The sequence below is a fragment of the Syngnathus scovelli genome, chromosome 18 (assembly GCF_024217435.2).
Source record: "Syngnathus scovelli strain Florida chromosome 18, RoL_Ssco_1.2, whole genome shotgun sequence".
Taxonomy (NCBI): Eukaryota; Metazoa; Chordata; class Actinopteri; order Syngnathiformes; family Syngnathidae; genus Syngnathus; species Syngnathus scovelli.
Genome location: NC_090864.1, coordinates 6,302,986 through 6,316,466, shown reverse-complemented (window position 1 = coordinate 6,316,466; position 13,481 = coordinate 6,302,986). Strand labels below are relative to the sequence as shown.

General features: G+C 46.0%; 3 protein-coding genes across 5 annotated transcripts; 1 reads left to right on the top strand and 2 right to left on the bottom strand.

Moving 5' to 3' along the window:
- Positions 1–81: 81 nt before the first annotated feature.
- On the bottom strand, positions 82–3,277 carry adcyap1a (adenylate cyclase activating polypeptide 1a). Of its 3 annotated transcripts, XM_049749357.2 has the most exons (7): positions 2,892–3,276; positions 2,675–2,779; positions 1,967–2,110; positions 1,780–1,884; positions 1,555–1,686; positions 1,171–1,282; positions 82–475 (listed from the first exon to the last, which is right to left on the bottom strand). In XM_049749357.2, exons 1-7 carry the CDS (start codon positions 3,044–3,046, stop codon positions 467–469), a joined length of 762 nt encoding a protein of 253 aa, XP_049605314.1. In that variant the 5' UTR covers positions 3,047–3,276; the 3' UTR covers positions 82–466. The 3 variants fall into 3 exon arrangements, with proteins under 3 accessions (XP_049605314.1, XP_049605313.1, XP_049605315.1); XM_049749356.2 differs by lacking the exon at positions 82–475 and having other exon boundaries at positions 731–1,282; positions 2,892–3,277; XM_049749358.2 differs by lacking the exons at positions 82–475; positions 1,171–1,282 and having other exon boundaries at positions 1,331–1,686; positions 2,892–3,272.
- Positions 3,278–4,211: 934 nt separating this feature from the next.
- Positions 4,212–10,502, top strand: LOC125985887 (tyrosine-protein kinase Yes). Its single transcript, XM_049749123.1, has 12 exons — positions 4,212–4,598; positions 6,420–6,729; positions 6,811–6,910; positions 6,993–7,091; positions 7,188–7,291; positions 7,362–7,511; positions 7,585–7,740; positions 7,837–8,016; positions 8,498–8,574; positions 8,678–8,831; positions 9,020–9,151; positions 9,716–10,502. The coding sequence occupies exons 2-12, from the start codon at positions 6,435–6,437 to the stop codon at positions 9,922–9,924; spliced, it is 1,656 nt and encodes a 551-aa protein (XP_049605080.1). The 5' UTR covers positions 4,212–4,598; positions 6,420–6,434; the 3' UTR covers positions 9,925–10,502.
- A 194-nt stretch (positions 10,503–10,696) lies between these two features.
- Positions 10,697–13,027, bottom strand: tyms (thymidylate synthetase). The gene is made up of 6 exons (XM_049749124.2): positions 12,694–13,027; positions 12,534–12,607; positions 12,020–12,194; positions 11,698–11,799; positions 11,321–11,568; positions 10,697–11,243 (listed from the first exon to the last, which is right to left on the bottom strand). Exons 1-6 carry the CDS (start codon positions 12,896–12,898, stop codon positions 11,106–11,108), a joined length of 942 nt encoding a protein of 313 aa, XP_049605081.1. The 5' UTR covers positions 12,899–13,027; the 3' UTR covers positions 10,697–11,105.
- Between the last annotated feature and the right edge of the window lie 454 nt (positions 13,028–13,481).

Here is a 13,481-nt window from a genome sequence, read left to right as displayed (position 1 = left end):
ACCATGGAAACCGGGCGTTAGGACTAACCTTTTGCTTGAACTTAAGTGTTTCCACATTCAAACAAGATCAGAGCATTTTTGTTGTTTACAAAAATTTATTCCAACAAATTTCACAACACTTAACCAGATCCTCTACTAGTAATGATCAGAATAATCACACGAAATAGAACTTGAAATATATCTTTGAGCGTCATCTTTGTAAGGCTATTGGCTCATTTTGTACACGAGGGATTTTTCCTTGCCTTTGCTTAAAAACACGCACAAAAAAGGGAGGGGGGGGAATTCATGCTTGATGGCCAAACTAACAAACAAAAAATTATTGACAATGAGGAAGGGGGGGGGGGGTGGAAATGTGAGCTGATCGTGTGCAGCATTGTAGGGCCTCTTAAATAGCCATCAGGACAATTAGACAAAAAAAAAAAAAGGTCGATGCAAGGTAGCGCAGCCGCTAAAACCGCTTCCTGTGTCACAAAGCCTGCAGAAGAGTGCAAAGCAGTCAGCACACACACACACAGACACAAAAAAAAAGTCAAAAATTCACTTGCACTTTGTCTCGCTGCTTTTCCTCCACAGTTTGTCTCAGTGCACAATCATAAAATTAAATTAAGTAAAAATGTCAAGCAGGACATTAAGAGCCACTCACTTGGCTGGTTTACATTCATATTATGCCGCGGTCAGGAGATGCTTGATGTGTGCCGTGTGTGTGTGTTGCAGAAGGCAAGAACATTTCTTTTTTTTTTAAAAACATTTTCTTTCTGAGAAAAGGTGAGAAAGGGAAGCACAGAAGTGGAACCAGAAGGTGCAAACTTCATGCGTCTCTCACTAGGAACAACCATGTAACAAGTATTGATTTTGTTTGTAGTTAAGCAAAAAATAAAAAGAATTGGGTTTTTAATTTTAGCCACTTCGTCTTTGTTTTTTTAACGGTGATGATACTTGTTAGATGGTCAGAGAGAGGCGGGTGTTTTTGTTTGCTTATTAACACACAAACACAACATTCGCACTGAACAAGAGCGGAAGGTTTAAGCTCACTTGTGGAAGAAGAAAAGGACCCCAAAGACCCCAAAGAAATCCTCACACTGAAGACATTTCAGCAAAGGGGAGAATGCGAGGAGAAAGGGAGGAGGGCCAGAACCAGAAGTCCAGCTTCCCTCTAAAAATATGACTCACCGGGAATTTCGGGGGGAGCCGTTTGAGCCAGTCCCCCCAAAAAGCCTCAAAGTCCTCCCCGTCCAGGAGGGCGTCAAAGTCTACGCCGCGCAAATCTACATCCTCGAGTCTGCTGTGGATAAACGACACAACTACAGCAGCTTAATGTCACAGACGCTGATTGTCTTTTCAAGCATTTATTCCCCCTTGCAATTGACACACAAAACATCCCCACTTCTCAAGTAGTCCATAAAACGGCATCGTTATCAAAATATTCCTTTTAATGGCTTCTTTCATACATAAAGAAACACGAAAAGCGCTTGACATGTTTCAGTGAGGGTGGGGTCGGGGTGCTACAAGTAAGCCAGCCGGCGTCCTTTGTTGTTCCTAACTCTCTGTCTGTACCTTTTACCCAGCACGGCGGCCAGGTACTTCTTGACCGCCATCTGCTTGCGGTAGCGGCTGTAGCTGTCCGTGAAGATGCCGTCCGAGTGACGCTTGGACAGCGGCTCGCCGTTGTCGTCCAGCGCCTTCCCGCTAGAGGAAGAGACGAGCAAAACCGTGACGGGGTTAATTCCCTTCAGAGCAAATGCGACGTCGTGCAACAAACACACCACGTTGACATCTTACCCGACCCGCTTGGCCATGAGAGAATGAAGATACTTCCTGGCCGACAACTGTCCCAACGCTTTCCTGTACGCTTTGTTGAACATGCCGTCTGCGTGCCTTTCCGTCCTGAGGAAATAAAATCCAAGGCCCACGTAAAAAAAATAATAATTAAAAAGGGCGATGAATTTCTGGCTCGGTCCCGTCGTACCTTTTATCGGGCGGCGGGTAATACATGGAGAAGACGTCGTGGTCTTGCGTCCCCATGGCTGGACTTCTCACCTGAAGCTGCTGCCCGTCGTAATCCAAAGACGGCAGCGAGTTCCCGTCTCCGTCGTACAATTCGCCCTCAAGTCTGCAAGCGACGGGAAGACGGAAACGAAAAAAGTCAATCCTTTATTATTTTATTGTTGTTTTTTTGAGCAGGTGGGTTATCCATCCAGTGGTCTGGCATGCGTGTAAATCTCATTACTGTGGCTGCCTGTCCCTGGTGGATGTTTGGAGGCCACTTAGTATGGATTTGTTGCCCTATCGGATCAACCGGAGAAAAAAAATTATCTAAATAAGATTAAAATAGCCAAACAAAAAAGGTGGAATTTAAAAAATTCAAACGAGTGCTGAAACACAAAAAACAATATAAATGAATTAATATACTATTTTAAAACATGTTAGAAGAATATTTGTAAAAAATGACAAAATTATAAACAAAAATATTAAATAGCACAAATCTGTCGATAAATACAGTATAAAAAAAGTCTTTAGAATAATTTCAATTTGAAAAATAACTGGAAAGTAGTGGGCTATAAATGTCATGCTCTAAAACTGTCTGGAAAGTACAAACGTGATTTGATAATCATCATACAAATGGCAGGTAAAAATAATGAAAGCTTTTAGAGATTTTTTTTTGTTTTCTACATACGTGACTTGGGGAAAGGCGAGCCCCAGGTGCGATCCGCTGCCGCCGCCGTGGCGCATGAAGATGCCATAGATGAGCAAGGCGAGCGTCGCTTTGCTGGACATTTTGCTGCAAAAAACAAAAAGGTAACATGAGCTCAAGCACACTTTTGACATAGCTGGCCCAGCTTCAGAGATGTTTATATAAAAAAAAAAAAAAGTGTCTTTTTGTTTGCACTTACTGGTGGAAGAGCCCGTGTGCACGCAGGCGTGAGATGCAAGCGCCTCTTCCTCTTGCCTCCCCCTCCTCCTCCTCCTCTCCCTCTCCTCCTTCTTCTTCTTCTTCTTGTGGGTGTCTGGTGTCCTCCGTGGCGTGGCAGTGTCCTCCTCCAAACATTTGCGTGACAGACAACTTTTTGGGAGTGTGCGTGTCCCTCCTTCTGCTCTTGCTTTGGGCTGCTTTTTATGGTCGCCAAGGTGGGAGGGCGGGCGGGGGTGGTGCCCACGACATCAAGTCCCACTGGAGCTCGTCCGTCTGTTTGTCCTTCCGTCTGGCCGGTCCGCTTCATTTGTATGGATGTCGCTAATAAGCGGAGTGCGGGCGGTGGGGGTAGGTGGGGGGAGCTGTCCAAGTGCTGAAATGCAAAAAAAAAAAAAAAAAGTCCCATGTTAGGATATGAGTCATCAAGTTTTTGTCAGGATATTAATAGTGTGGTTATTAATAATTTACAAGCACTGTCGAGTTTATGTAGCCCGGTAGATGAGATAGATGCGTTTATGTAATACTAGCAAAGTATGTTTTGGATCGTTTTCATAATTTGATTCATACGTGATTCTAATTTTTTTTTTTTAATCATACTGCCTTGGTTTTCAACACGTGAACGTCTCATGCTTCAACAGCCACGCTTGAAGTCCTTTTTTCCCCAAAAGTTACTGATTTCAAATTTGAGGCCATCCAGAGAAGTTCATTCGTTTCATGGCACTCCATTGTAAAGGAAATAAAGTAAAGTGACAATAAAAGTGAAAGAGCAAAAATAGATGAATGCAGAAAATTACAATGAGTGCACATCACTACGAGATTACGGCGATTCTCAAAATGCATCATCATTCTTGAGAAACATTGCCTCCGAGTGGCTTGAGAAGGAATGTGCACTATACGGCCAAATAATTAGGTACACCAGGTTCTCTCAGATCCACGTCACGTCTACCACGAGACTATATTAAATGAGCGCTCTCCGTGTGCATGAATTAAAAAAAAAAAACATTTTAACATCAAAATGCGCATGATGGAAGTCAATCAATAATGTCCGATAAACTGCTAACGACTCATTCAGTGTTAATAGATTAAAAATAAATCAATCTCGTGGAAGCGACGATTTGAGAAGTGCAATTTTAGCAGCGATGCTATTTATAGAGAATCGCCGGCGCTGGTGGCTTCGCTCTTTTCTGACAGTTGTAATAGCACGGAATCTCCATTTGAGGTCGCTAAAGCTCCACTTATGTCAACCAGCGTCCTTTAAGCGTTGAGACCCCCTCCCTCCGTTTCTCTTTTGGATGCGTGTGAGCTCCTTCTGTTTCATTGTGCACGTTGTGTCCTCAAGCTGCAGCAGAGCGGAGCGGCAGCAGAGGAGCAGGCCCGGCCACAAATCTCGGCTCCGCTCGCCCTTAGAGGCCCGTGTCAAGTCGGGACATGCTGCCGCCGCGCCGCGCGCGAGCGTCCGCGTCCAAAAGGAACGCGAGCACCAGCTGACGGGGAGCTGACTGGAGCATGCTGCACCCCATCAGCACATTGCTTTCTACTTAACGGTGCACGCATGCACGCACGATGAGGGCGGATCGCTTCCGCTTGGAATAGCTCTTTTTTCCCCCCCTTTCTTTTTTCTTTTTCCATTTGTGTAACTGTCAGACAAGAAGAAAGGCGGCGAAAAGAAGACCCAAAAGGAAGGAAGGTAAGGACAAATGCAAAGTGGTCTTTGTCACGTGGGTGGGCCTGGCATCAACAAAGAAGTCATCAGTATGCAGCAAAGGTGACAAAAGTATTGGGACACGGACACCCATTCCAGGCAATGCTACGCTCTGGATGGGGTACACAAACTGTGGCTCGGGGCCCCAAAATTGGGTTATTTTATTTATTTATTGGGGGCGGTCGCCAATTTTTGAGTGTTTTGTCCAACCAATATTTGAAGCTCCAACTGGGTGCCATATACATATATATTATTATTATATTCATTCAAGCTTATGAGAGCAATAGCACTTTTTCACCAAACCCACCGAGATGGAAATGAATGAAGACCTGTAGGCTATCAAAATTGAAAGTGTCAATTAGGCTTTTACTTTTACACGAATAGCCAAATTCATGCTACTTATTCAGCCTGAGTAGAAAGTGAGCACATTTTAAACTGGCACGCATCCAAGTTAGCCTTAATACAATTTAACATCAAAATATAGGAAGGTGCTGTACCGTAGAATTTTATTTGTGCTTGATTACACATAGGCCTGCTTTCTGGTCAACTCCTCACCTTCCTTGGCTAGTGTGTCTTTTGAGGCACGTTTGTATGCGAGGCAGAATAGTAGGTCGAGTTCCCTCGGGCTAACGGGATGTTGTTCCTAATGAAAATGTGTTCCAATAATTAGAGCGAGGCGGATTTTTCTTGCCGTCCCACGGCTAGCAGCGCTCTTTGACGGAATCGACTGGATTTTTAAATGAAAGATCCTCCGGGGGAGCACATATTGATATTTTAATATGGATGCGCTAATTTGACTTGCATGGGAATCCTCACTTCAGTTAGTCTCAATCGCAATGTAGGAATTTGGTGTTCTTTAGTGTTAAAAGTCATTTTCCTTTGGGAGGCGGAGCTTTAAATGTTGTGGTTTTTGAGTCCAACTGGTGGGTTGCCCCATAAAATGGGTCATCAGATTGAAACTCATTGTGTCATGATGAATGAGCTCAGCTTTTTTTTCTTCTTCTTTTTTATGATCCTCTTAAAGCAAATCCTCTATTCTGGTAATCTTCCTTCTCGTTCCATCTGCTGAAGTTGGCATGTTTTCTGCCAACCGACCAACAACCCAACCTACTGTTGCCCCTAAAACAAGACACAATCGTTTTTTTTTTTTTTTTTGCTGATTTCGATGTTTACTTTTGCAGTAGAGCTGCGAGAACCCTGTGAACTCCCCCTGGCGCTCCTCCCCGAAGTCACCACTTGGCAAATTGATCTTAGAACCAAATACGAGCAGGCCAATTAACCCTCCGTGTCGTGGCTTGCTAATCAATCCGAGCTACCCCCCCCCCCCCCCCCCCCCTTTCTAGGCCTTCTTTACAAGCGTGTCAGAGAAGAATGCCGCTAATGCCGGAAGGAGGACCGAAAACCGCGCTGATGTTTTCAATCTGGCGGTGCGGTCGGGCACGAGGCCTTTGGCGACCACAGCAAAAAAAAAAAAACACTGCAACTGTTCACAGCGACATCAGCCATCTTCAGTTTGATATTGAATGCGGAGCCTCTGTCATGTCACTTTCCAAACCGTCCTAAGTTGGGTAGAAAAAGAAACTGAAGCGTAATTGAGAGCATTACGCATCCCAGTGGCTAGCGGGACTGGTCCAAAGCGGATTTATAGCGCATATGTCCCAGTTGCCACATGGCTTACGGTTTTAGTGACAACAACAGTGATTTGGGAGATAATGTCAGGACACGCACGACATGACGTTTGATTTTAGGACACGATGTGTTACGAAGGCTGCGTTTTAATCCGATGAGCTGTTGCGTCTGTCACAGCAGGGCGCCGCCGCTATGGGCTGCGTCAAGAGCAAAGAGGACAAAGGCGCCGCCAGCAAGTACGGCGCGGACAACACTTTGTTGTCCGACCCCAACGTTGCCGCGGCGACACCCCACGTGGGCCACTACGGGCCTGATCCCACCCAGCTACAACCCGGTCTAGCACCCTCCGCCTCCTCCTGTTCCGGAGCCACCAACTTCAACTCTGCCTTCACGCCCTTCGGGGGGTCTTCGGCCGGCATGACCCCTTTCGGGGGGGCGTCGGCCTTCACCGGCCCTGTGTCCAACTCCTTCACAGGTTCTGTCCCAAGTAAGTCAAAACATCAAGCACACGGGTGCCTTGACAAGAAACGATTCAGGCTGTGTGTCTCGATACTTTTGCGCATTGAAGGCGGCGTGACGTTCTTCGTGGCGCTGTACGACTACGAAGCTAGAACATCGGACGACCTGTCGTTCAAGAAAGGCGATCGCTTCCAGATCATCAACAATACGTACGCTCGTGTCCCCCGTAACAAGTGTGCGGCCTCACCAAGCAAAGCGTAGCGCTTGATTGGCGGCCTGTTGCCTCCGCAGGGAAGGAGACTGGTGGGAAGCTCGCTCCATCACCAGCGGCAAAAAAGGTTACATCCCTAGCAATTACGTGGCCCCCGCAGACTCCATACAGGCGGAAGAGTAAGTCAGCTGTGTCAACAGCTAGCATCCGCTAGCAACTAGCTCATCTCTTCATCACCAGGATTAAATAGCTTATCGACTTGTCTGTCTGCCCAGGTGGTATTTTGGTAAAATGGGCCGGAAAGATGCGGAGAGGTTGCTGCTGAATCCAGGGAACCATCGAGGGACGTTCCTGGCACGAGAAAGTGAAACCACCAAAGGTAACGACATGGTCGTCCACTTCCTGCTTTCGTTTCACGTTAATCGTATCCCGACGGTCTTGCTGTCCAGGTGCTTTTTCGCTCTCCATCCGCGACTGGGACGAAAGCAGAGGCGACAATGTGAAGCACTACAAGATCCGCAAGCTGGACAGCGGCGGCTACTATATCACCACGCGAGCACAGTTTGACACTTTACAGAAGCTGGTCAAACACTATTCGGGTAGGCCACCACGTGCTAGCACCACAAACGTCAGGCGACGTGTCAAAAAACGTTTTCCCGTCCGATATGGCAGAGCACGCCGACGGCCTCTGCCACAAGCTGACCAGCGTTTGCCCCACCGTCAAACCTCAGACGCAAGGTCTCGCCAAGGATGCCTGGGAGATCCCGCGAGAGTCCCTTAGATTGGAGCTCAAGCTGGGCCAGGGCTGCTTTGGAGAAGTCTGGATGGGTACGTTGGAACGCAAACTTAAACCGAGCGCTGCACCGATGACGGCACGTTAGCGAGCGCTAACCATTAACGGCCGTTGTCGCCCGTCACCGCCAGGCACGTGGAACGGCACCACCAAAGTGGCCATCAAAACACTGAAGCCGGGCACCATGTCGCCCGAGGCCTTCCTGCAGGAGGCTCAGATCATGAAGAAGCTGCGGCACGACAAACTGGTGCCGCTCTACGCCGTCGTCTCCGAGGAGCCCATCTACATAGTCACAGAGTACATGGCCAAAGGTACGTGCGCACGCACGCACGTTGAGGAGGGGGCTTCTCCTTTTCCAGTCGGGAGCTAAACTGATATCCCGTGAGAGCGTATAGCGCACGATTGCGTTTCCTGTGCTCTATTTTTAAACGCATCAAGCCCGAGCCTGCCACGTTCAAGAAGTCAACCCTCCCACTCTGCTTGTCTTTTCTTTTCTTTTTCCCAGCAATGTCCCAGGGAAAAATATTCACGGATATTTAAATTCAGTTTGCTTAGAAAAATAGGACCTGGCGGGGGTTTTACTTGGGACCTTGAAGGGTTTACGTGCATTTGGTGACATGACACTGTTCTCCTCTGCTGCAAATTGGTAGACACAATAAAACGAGCTTCAGTGACTATTTATGACATGCTAATAAGAGCCCCGCATAGTGGTGGCACATTTGTATGCATTCACTGGTCGCCCTTGCAGCCATTTTAGGACTTAATTTGATTTTTTAATTTTTTATTTAACAGGCAGCTTACTGGACTTCCTCAAAGAAGGTGACGGAAAGTTCCTGAAGCTTCCCCTGCTGGTGGACATGGCCGCACAGGTGACATCACGTTGTAGTTTAGTTGATCTTTGATTTGATAACTTCACAATGGCTCACTCATGTATGTAGCAAACGATTTACTTGCTTATTAAATTTTTCTAAGATCGCCGACGGCATGGCGTTCATCGAGAGGATGAACTATATCCACCGAGACCTGCGGGCCGCCAACATCCTGGTGGGCGACAACCTGGTGTGCAAGATTGCAGACTTTGGTCTGGCCAGGTTAATCGAGGACAACGAGTACACGGCTAGGCAAGGTGAGGGGGAAAATATGCCACCACTAATCAATATTTTGTGTCAAGCTCTTCTAAAGTACTTTTAATATGGAATGAAAACTCCACTATGGCATTTGGAGGAAATTGAAATGGCCCAATAGAGTTAAGGTTTCAGAATAGGACACTTGGGCGCCCTCCAGTGGAGCTAATGTCAGTTACGTCCCATCCAGGAGCCAAATTCCCCATTAAATGGACAGCACCGGAGGCGGCGCTGTACGGACGCTTCACCATCAAGTCGGATGTGTGGTCATTCGGCATCTTGATCACCGAGCTTGTCACAAAGGGCAGGGTGCCCTACCCGGGTGAGAACCCCTCCCATTGGATAGTTCATGAAAATAATTTGTGCTTTGACTCTGATAAATAGTCACTGATGGATTTTCACATTTGAAAGACAGTACATAGACATTTGGAAATTTTTATGGTTGAAATTACCGCATCACATGTTAAACGTTATATAAATGTGTTTGTTCATTTTTGTATATTTAATCTACAGCTATGCATCATATTACAGTTAATCGCTATAACCCAACGAATGGAACACAAAGAGTGCAGCAACACATGTAGATAGACAATATAACAGTACTCACATTCATGTAACGTCTCCTCTGCAAAGAACGACTGATATTAGTGACGTACTGATGAGCTGAAAGGGGTGGAGAGAGCTTACATGGCTAAGGCGGGCAAACCTGAAAAACCAGCACAATGGCATTCAGTTGTTGGCGTGTGACAAAATTATTAGTTTTGAATACATTTGAAGTCATTGCTGTAAGTTTCCATGAAGTGCAAACAATTTGTTTTTGTTGTTGCAAACCGAAAGATGTTTTTCTCACCTCACCAATCGGGTGATGGGCTGGCTTTCCCTGCAGGTATGGTGAACCGTGAAGTCCTGGAGCAGGTGGAGCGCGGCTACCGCATGCCATGCCCGCAGGGTTGCCCCGAGTCGCTGCACGACATGATGAAGCTGTGCTGGAAGGAGGAGGCCGATGAGCGGCCCACCTTTGAGTACATCCAGTCTTTCCTCGAGGACTACTTCACTGCCACGGAGCCCCAGTACCAACCCGGGGAGAACCTATAGTATGGCTCACCACGGGGGGGAGGGGAGGGGTGACTGTTAAGCTGGGCATCAACTTGCATAATACCCTCAGCAATCTCGCTGCAGCCCGTAGCTGCAAATTTGAGATTCGGCTCGATTTGTTGCCATGTTTGACAAGGTAGGCAGATAAATTATGCATTGGAAGCATCAATTATGAATAAAGCTGGAATGGAGAGTCCCGCCGGGGACGGACGGCCTTCTGTCCTAGCACGTTGTCCATACTAGGTGGTTGCTTGCTTTCAGAACAACTACGCATTCAAAGGCCTTTCAAAGTCAGACGTGCTCACAATGGCAACTTTTTCATTGAATTGTATCTTGTTGCTTATTAAAAAAAAAAAATGCTGCACATTCTGACTAAACCTCTTCAACGTATGATTGAACCTTGCAGCTATCTGCAGTATGTGTACGTGAAGACAAGCAAGATACATGAACTTGTTTATGTAGCCATCGCGGGAATAACCTTATTAAGCTTCGAGATACTTTTTTCATGTAAGCTAACTGCAAATGATCAAAGGAGAAAACTCACCATGGGAATTTGTACAATAAAGAAATGAGTTGGACTTGGTCTGCTTCACACTGCCCCCTAGAGGAAAAGGAACACATCTACGGATTACTGAAGCATGTCAGCTAAAATTGGTAGGTATCGTTTCCAATCTTCATTATTTTGCTTTTAAAAGTCGTTTCTATCATTTTGACGCAAATCACACATTGCTTGTCATTTATAGATGCTAGACAATAATAAAAAAAACACGTATGCAAATCAAAACCCACCACACATTTTATTTAAATAACAAACAAACATGAAACATGAGTACCAAGGAAGGTAAGCTCATCTGCTTAATTTTTAAACACGGCTTGAAAAGCGCAACATTATGGTTTGCCGAATGACTTGAGTTTAGTCGCCATAATAACCAGAGCCACATCAAATTCCCTTGCATGACTTGACAGCTAGGCTATATTAAAGGCCGCCATTTTCAAGCACTTACATATCACCTACATTGTTACCCTCGAACAAAAAAAAGAATAATATTCCAACAATTTACTGAGTAGGAGGAGGATCTTCTTCAGTTCTGTCTGCATGACTGTCTTCTTTGCAACATGAACTTTATGAGGTGTTAATGAGCCTTTTTTTGGACAATTTCTGACTAAAAAAGCAACGGGTCTCACACAGCCATATCCATTTTAATGGCCGGGTGCGGGTTGTAGTCCACAATCTCAAAGTCATCGGCGCGGAAATCGTCAACGCACTCCACTTTTCGCAGGATCTTCAGTTTGGGGAAGGGGCGGATCTCCCTCTGCAGCTGCCAATCAAGAGAGAGCAATGTTAATGAGAATCCAGGCAGGCTAGAGACTGATTGGGCAGCTTTTCGAAGGCTACCTGCACTTTCAACGGCTCCACGTGGTTGACATAGATGTGGGCATCGCCCAATGTGTGGACAAAGTCGCCGGGCTGGAGGCCCGTGATGTGCGCGATCATGTACGTGAGGAGGGCGTAGCTAGCGATGTTGAAGGGAACGCCCAGGCCCATGTCGCCTGAGCGCTGGTACAACTGACAAGACAGCTCGCCATCGCACACGTAAAACTGGCACAGGGCGTGGCAGGGTGGCAGCGCCATCAGTGGCAAGTCTGACACGGCACACAATCAAAAGGTACGAAGAAAAAGTTGAGCATGGTGAAAAAAATTTGTGATTTGTGGGTAAAGACTAAATGGACGTCTACAGCGTGCAGGTGTGTACTTGGTGAGTTTGTCTGCACCTTTAGGGTTCCACGCGCACATGATGATACGTCTGTCCTCTGGATTACTCTTAATGGTGTCGATGACCTTCTGTAGCTGGTCCACGCCTTGTCCTGTGTAATCTGAGGCACAAAAAAGACAAAATGAAACCCACACAAGGTCTGTTGAGTCACTACAAAGTTTCATTAAAACTATTATTCAAACAGACACGAGGCCATCGGCATCTGGATGTCACGGCCCTAAACATTAAATAAATATTTATAATTTCAACCGCTACCACCACCACTGAAGTAAAAACTCACGGGAGGCTCTAAAGAATTTAAAAAGCTACGGGAGTGGTACCGGCATGCATGTTAGTGTACTCGGCGCCGAAGTGGCGCCACTGGAAGCCGTAGACGGGGCCCAGGTCGCCCTCCTCGCGCTCAGTGAAGCCACACTTGTCCAGGAAGCTGCGGGAGCCGTTGGCGTCCCAAATCTTCACGCCTTTCTCCGACAGCTCCTTGGAATTCGTCGACCCCTGGCGACACAAATCATGGAACATCCCATCATTGATAATGAGATATTGACACAATCATACCAACATCCTGTCAGTACCATTGCACTCCCCTCCTCAAAACCAATTCATCCAATTTATCTAGAAATGGGTATCAATGAAATGCAACTTTGATATGATATTTAAATGTTGTGTCTGTGGTGGTACAGGGAGGATTTGAACTATTAATACAGACAACGCAAAAATTACTCAACCAAATATACTGTCATAAAAAAAAAAAAAAAAAAAACAGAGAGGAATTTATAATGAAATGACCATGTCTGCCTTAAACAAAGAATAGTTTACATCCCCTCGTAGACCCACCTTGATAAACCAAAGCAACTCTTCAAGGATTCCTTTCCAAAATACCTTTTTGGTTGTCAGCAAAGGAAATTGTTCTATGAAGCAAAACAGAGGGGCAAGGTAGCAACACAAACAGCAATGGGTTGAAAAAGAAGCTTATGTTCGAGCGAGCCTTACTTACCGCGGAGGCTGTACCGAGCCTGGGCGCCGAACATAGAGATGACGCCAGTACCGGTTCGGTCTCCCTTTGTTCGGCCATGCTCCAGGATGAGCGCCACTTGATTCAGATAGCCCTGTTCATCGTAAAATAAACCCGGCAAGCTCTTCTTCTCTTTCTGTGGGTTTCGACGGGGTTCCCCGCTTGGTTGGCTCATCGCGCAAGGCATTTTGCGTACGAATGGAAGAAAGTCAAATAAAAATGTAAAAGTATCGCTTGTGTTCTTGAAGATGTCGCTGCAGAATTGCCAACGTTCAATACAAATTTCCCGCCGATCGCAGAGCGAAAATAAGTTGCGTGAAGTCTCGCGAGAAGAAAAAACCGGAAATATCCGGTTGAACTTTATTTAAACTAAACAGTTACACTTAAAAAAAATCAAAGGTTCCGCGGTTTTCTTTTAACACCATGTGGTCAAAAGAGAGAATTTCAACTTTCAATTTTAACTTTCATCAGCTGTAATTTTAGTGAATCATCTTCGTTTTAAGGTTTCAAAGGCACTTAGTCTCCAGGCTCCAACGTTGCCACAAGATGTCACTGTTTTCGCAAATCTAGTCTCTTCATTTGGTAGTGTTTGATCTGTGTATAGATGACATGTGGATTTTTGTTTTGTTTGTGTGCTTGTTTCTTACAACTGCACGCAGAGGCTTCTCTAGCACGTGCAAGGACTCAAAGGCGTCATATGGTAATATGCAAGTGCATTCAAAGTCTCATAAAAGCCTACATAAAAAGTGTAGACAACACACTAAACAATT

Bases quoted from the DNA above. Each gene is read 5' to 3' on its own strand.
- adcyap1a (XM_049749356.2), bottom strand. From the start codon at position 3,046: ATGTTTGGAGGAGGACACTGCCACGCCACGGAGGACACCAGACACCCA. The intron at 2,780-2,891 runs GTAAGTGCAAAC...TGTTTTTTGCAG, and splicing joins GCACACGGGCTCTTCCACCA to CAAAATGTCCAGCAAAGCGA. The intron at 2,111-2,674 runs GTATGTAGAAAA...CGTCGCTTGCAG, and splicing joins CTCGCCTTTCCCCAAGTCAC to ACTTGAGGGCGAATTGTACG.
- tyms (XM_049749124.2), bottom strand. From the start codon at position 12,898: ATGCCTTGCGCGATGAGCCAACCAAGCGGGGAACCCCGTCGAAACCCA. The intron at 11,569-11,697 runs GTGCAGACAAAC...GTGCCGTGTCAG, and splicing joins GTGCGCGTGGAACCCTAAAG to ACTTGCCACTGATGGCGCTG. The intron at 11,244-11,320 runs GTAGCCTTCGAA...CTTGATTGGCAG, and splicing joins TGGAGCCGTTGAAAGTGCAG to CTGCAGAGGGAGATCCGCCC.
- LOC125985887 (XM_049749123.1), top strand. From the start codon at position 6,435: ATGGGCTGCGTCAAGAGCAAAGAGGACAAAGGCGCCGCCAGCAAGTAC. The intron at 6,730-6,810 runs GTAAGTCAAAAC...TGCGCATTGAAG, and splicing joins CTTCACAGGTTCTGTCCCAA to GCGGCGTGACGTTCTTCGTG. The intron at 7,092-7,187 runs GTAAGTCAGCTG...CTGTCTGCCCAG, and splicing joins GACTCCATACAGGCGGAAGA to GTGGTATTTTGGTAAAATGG.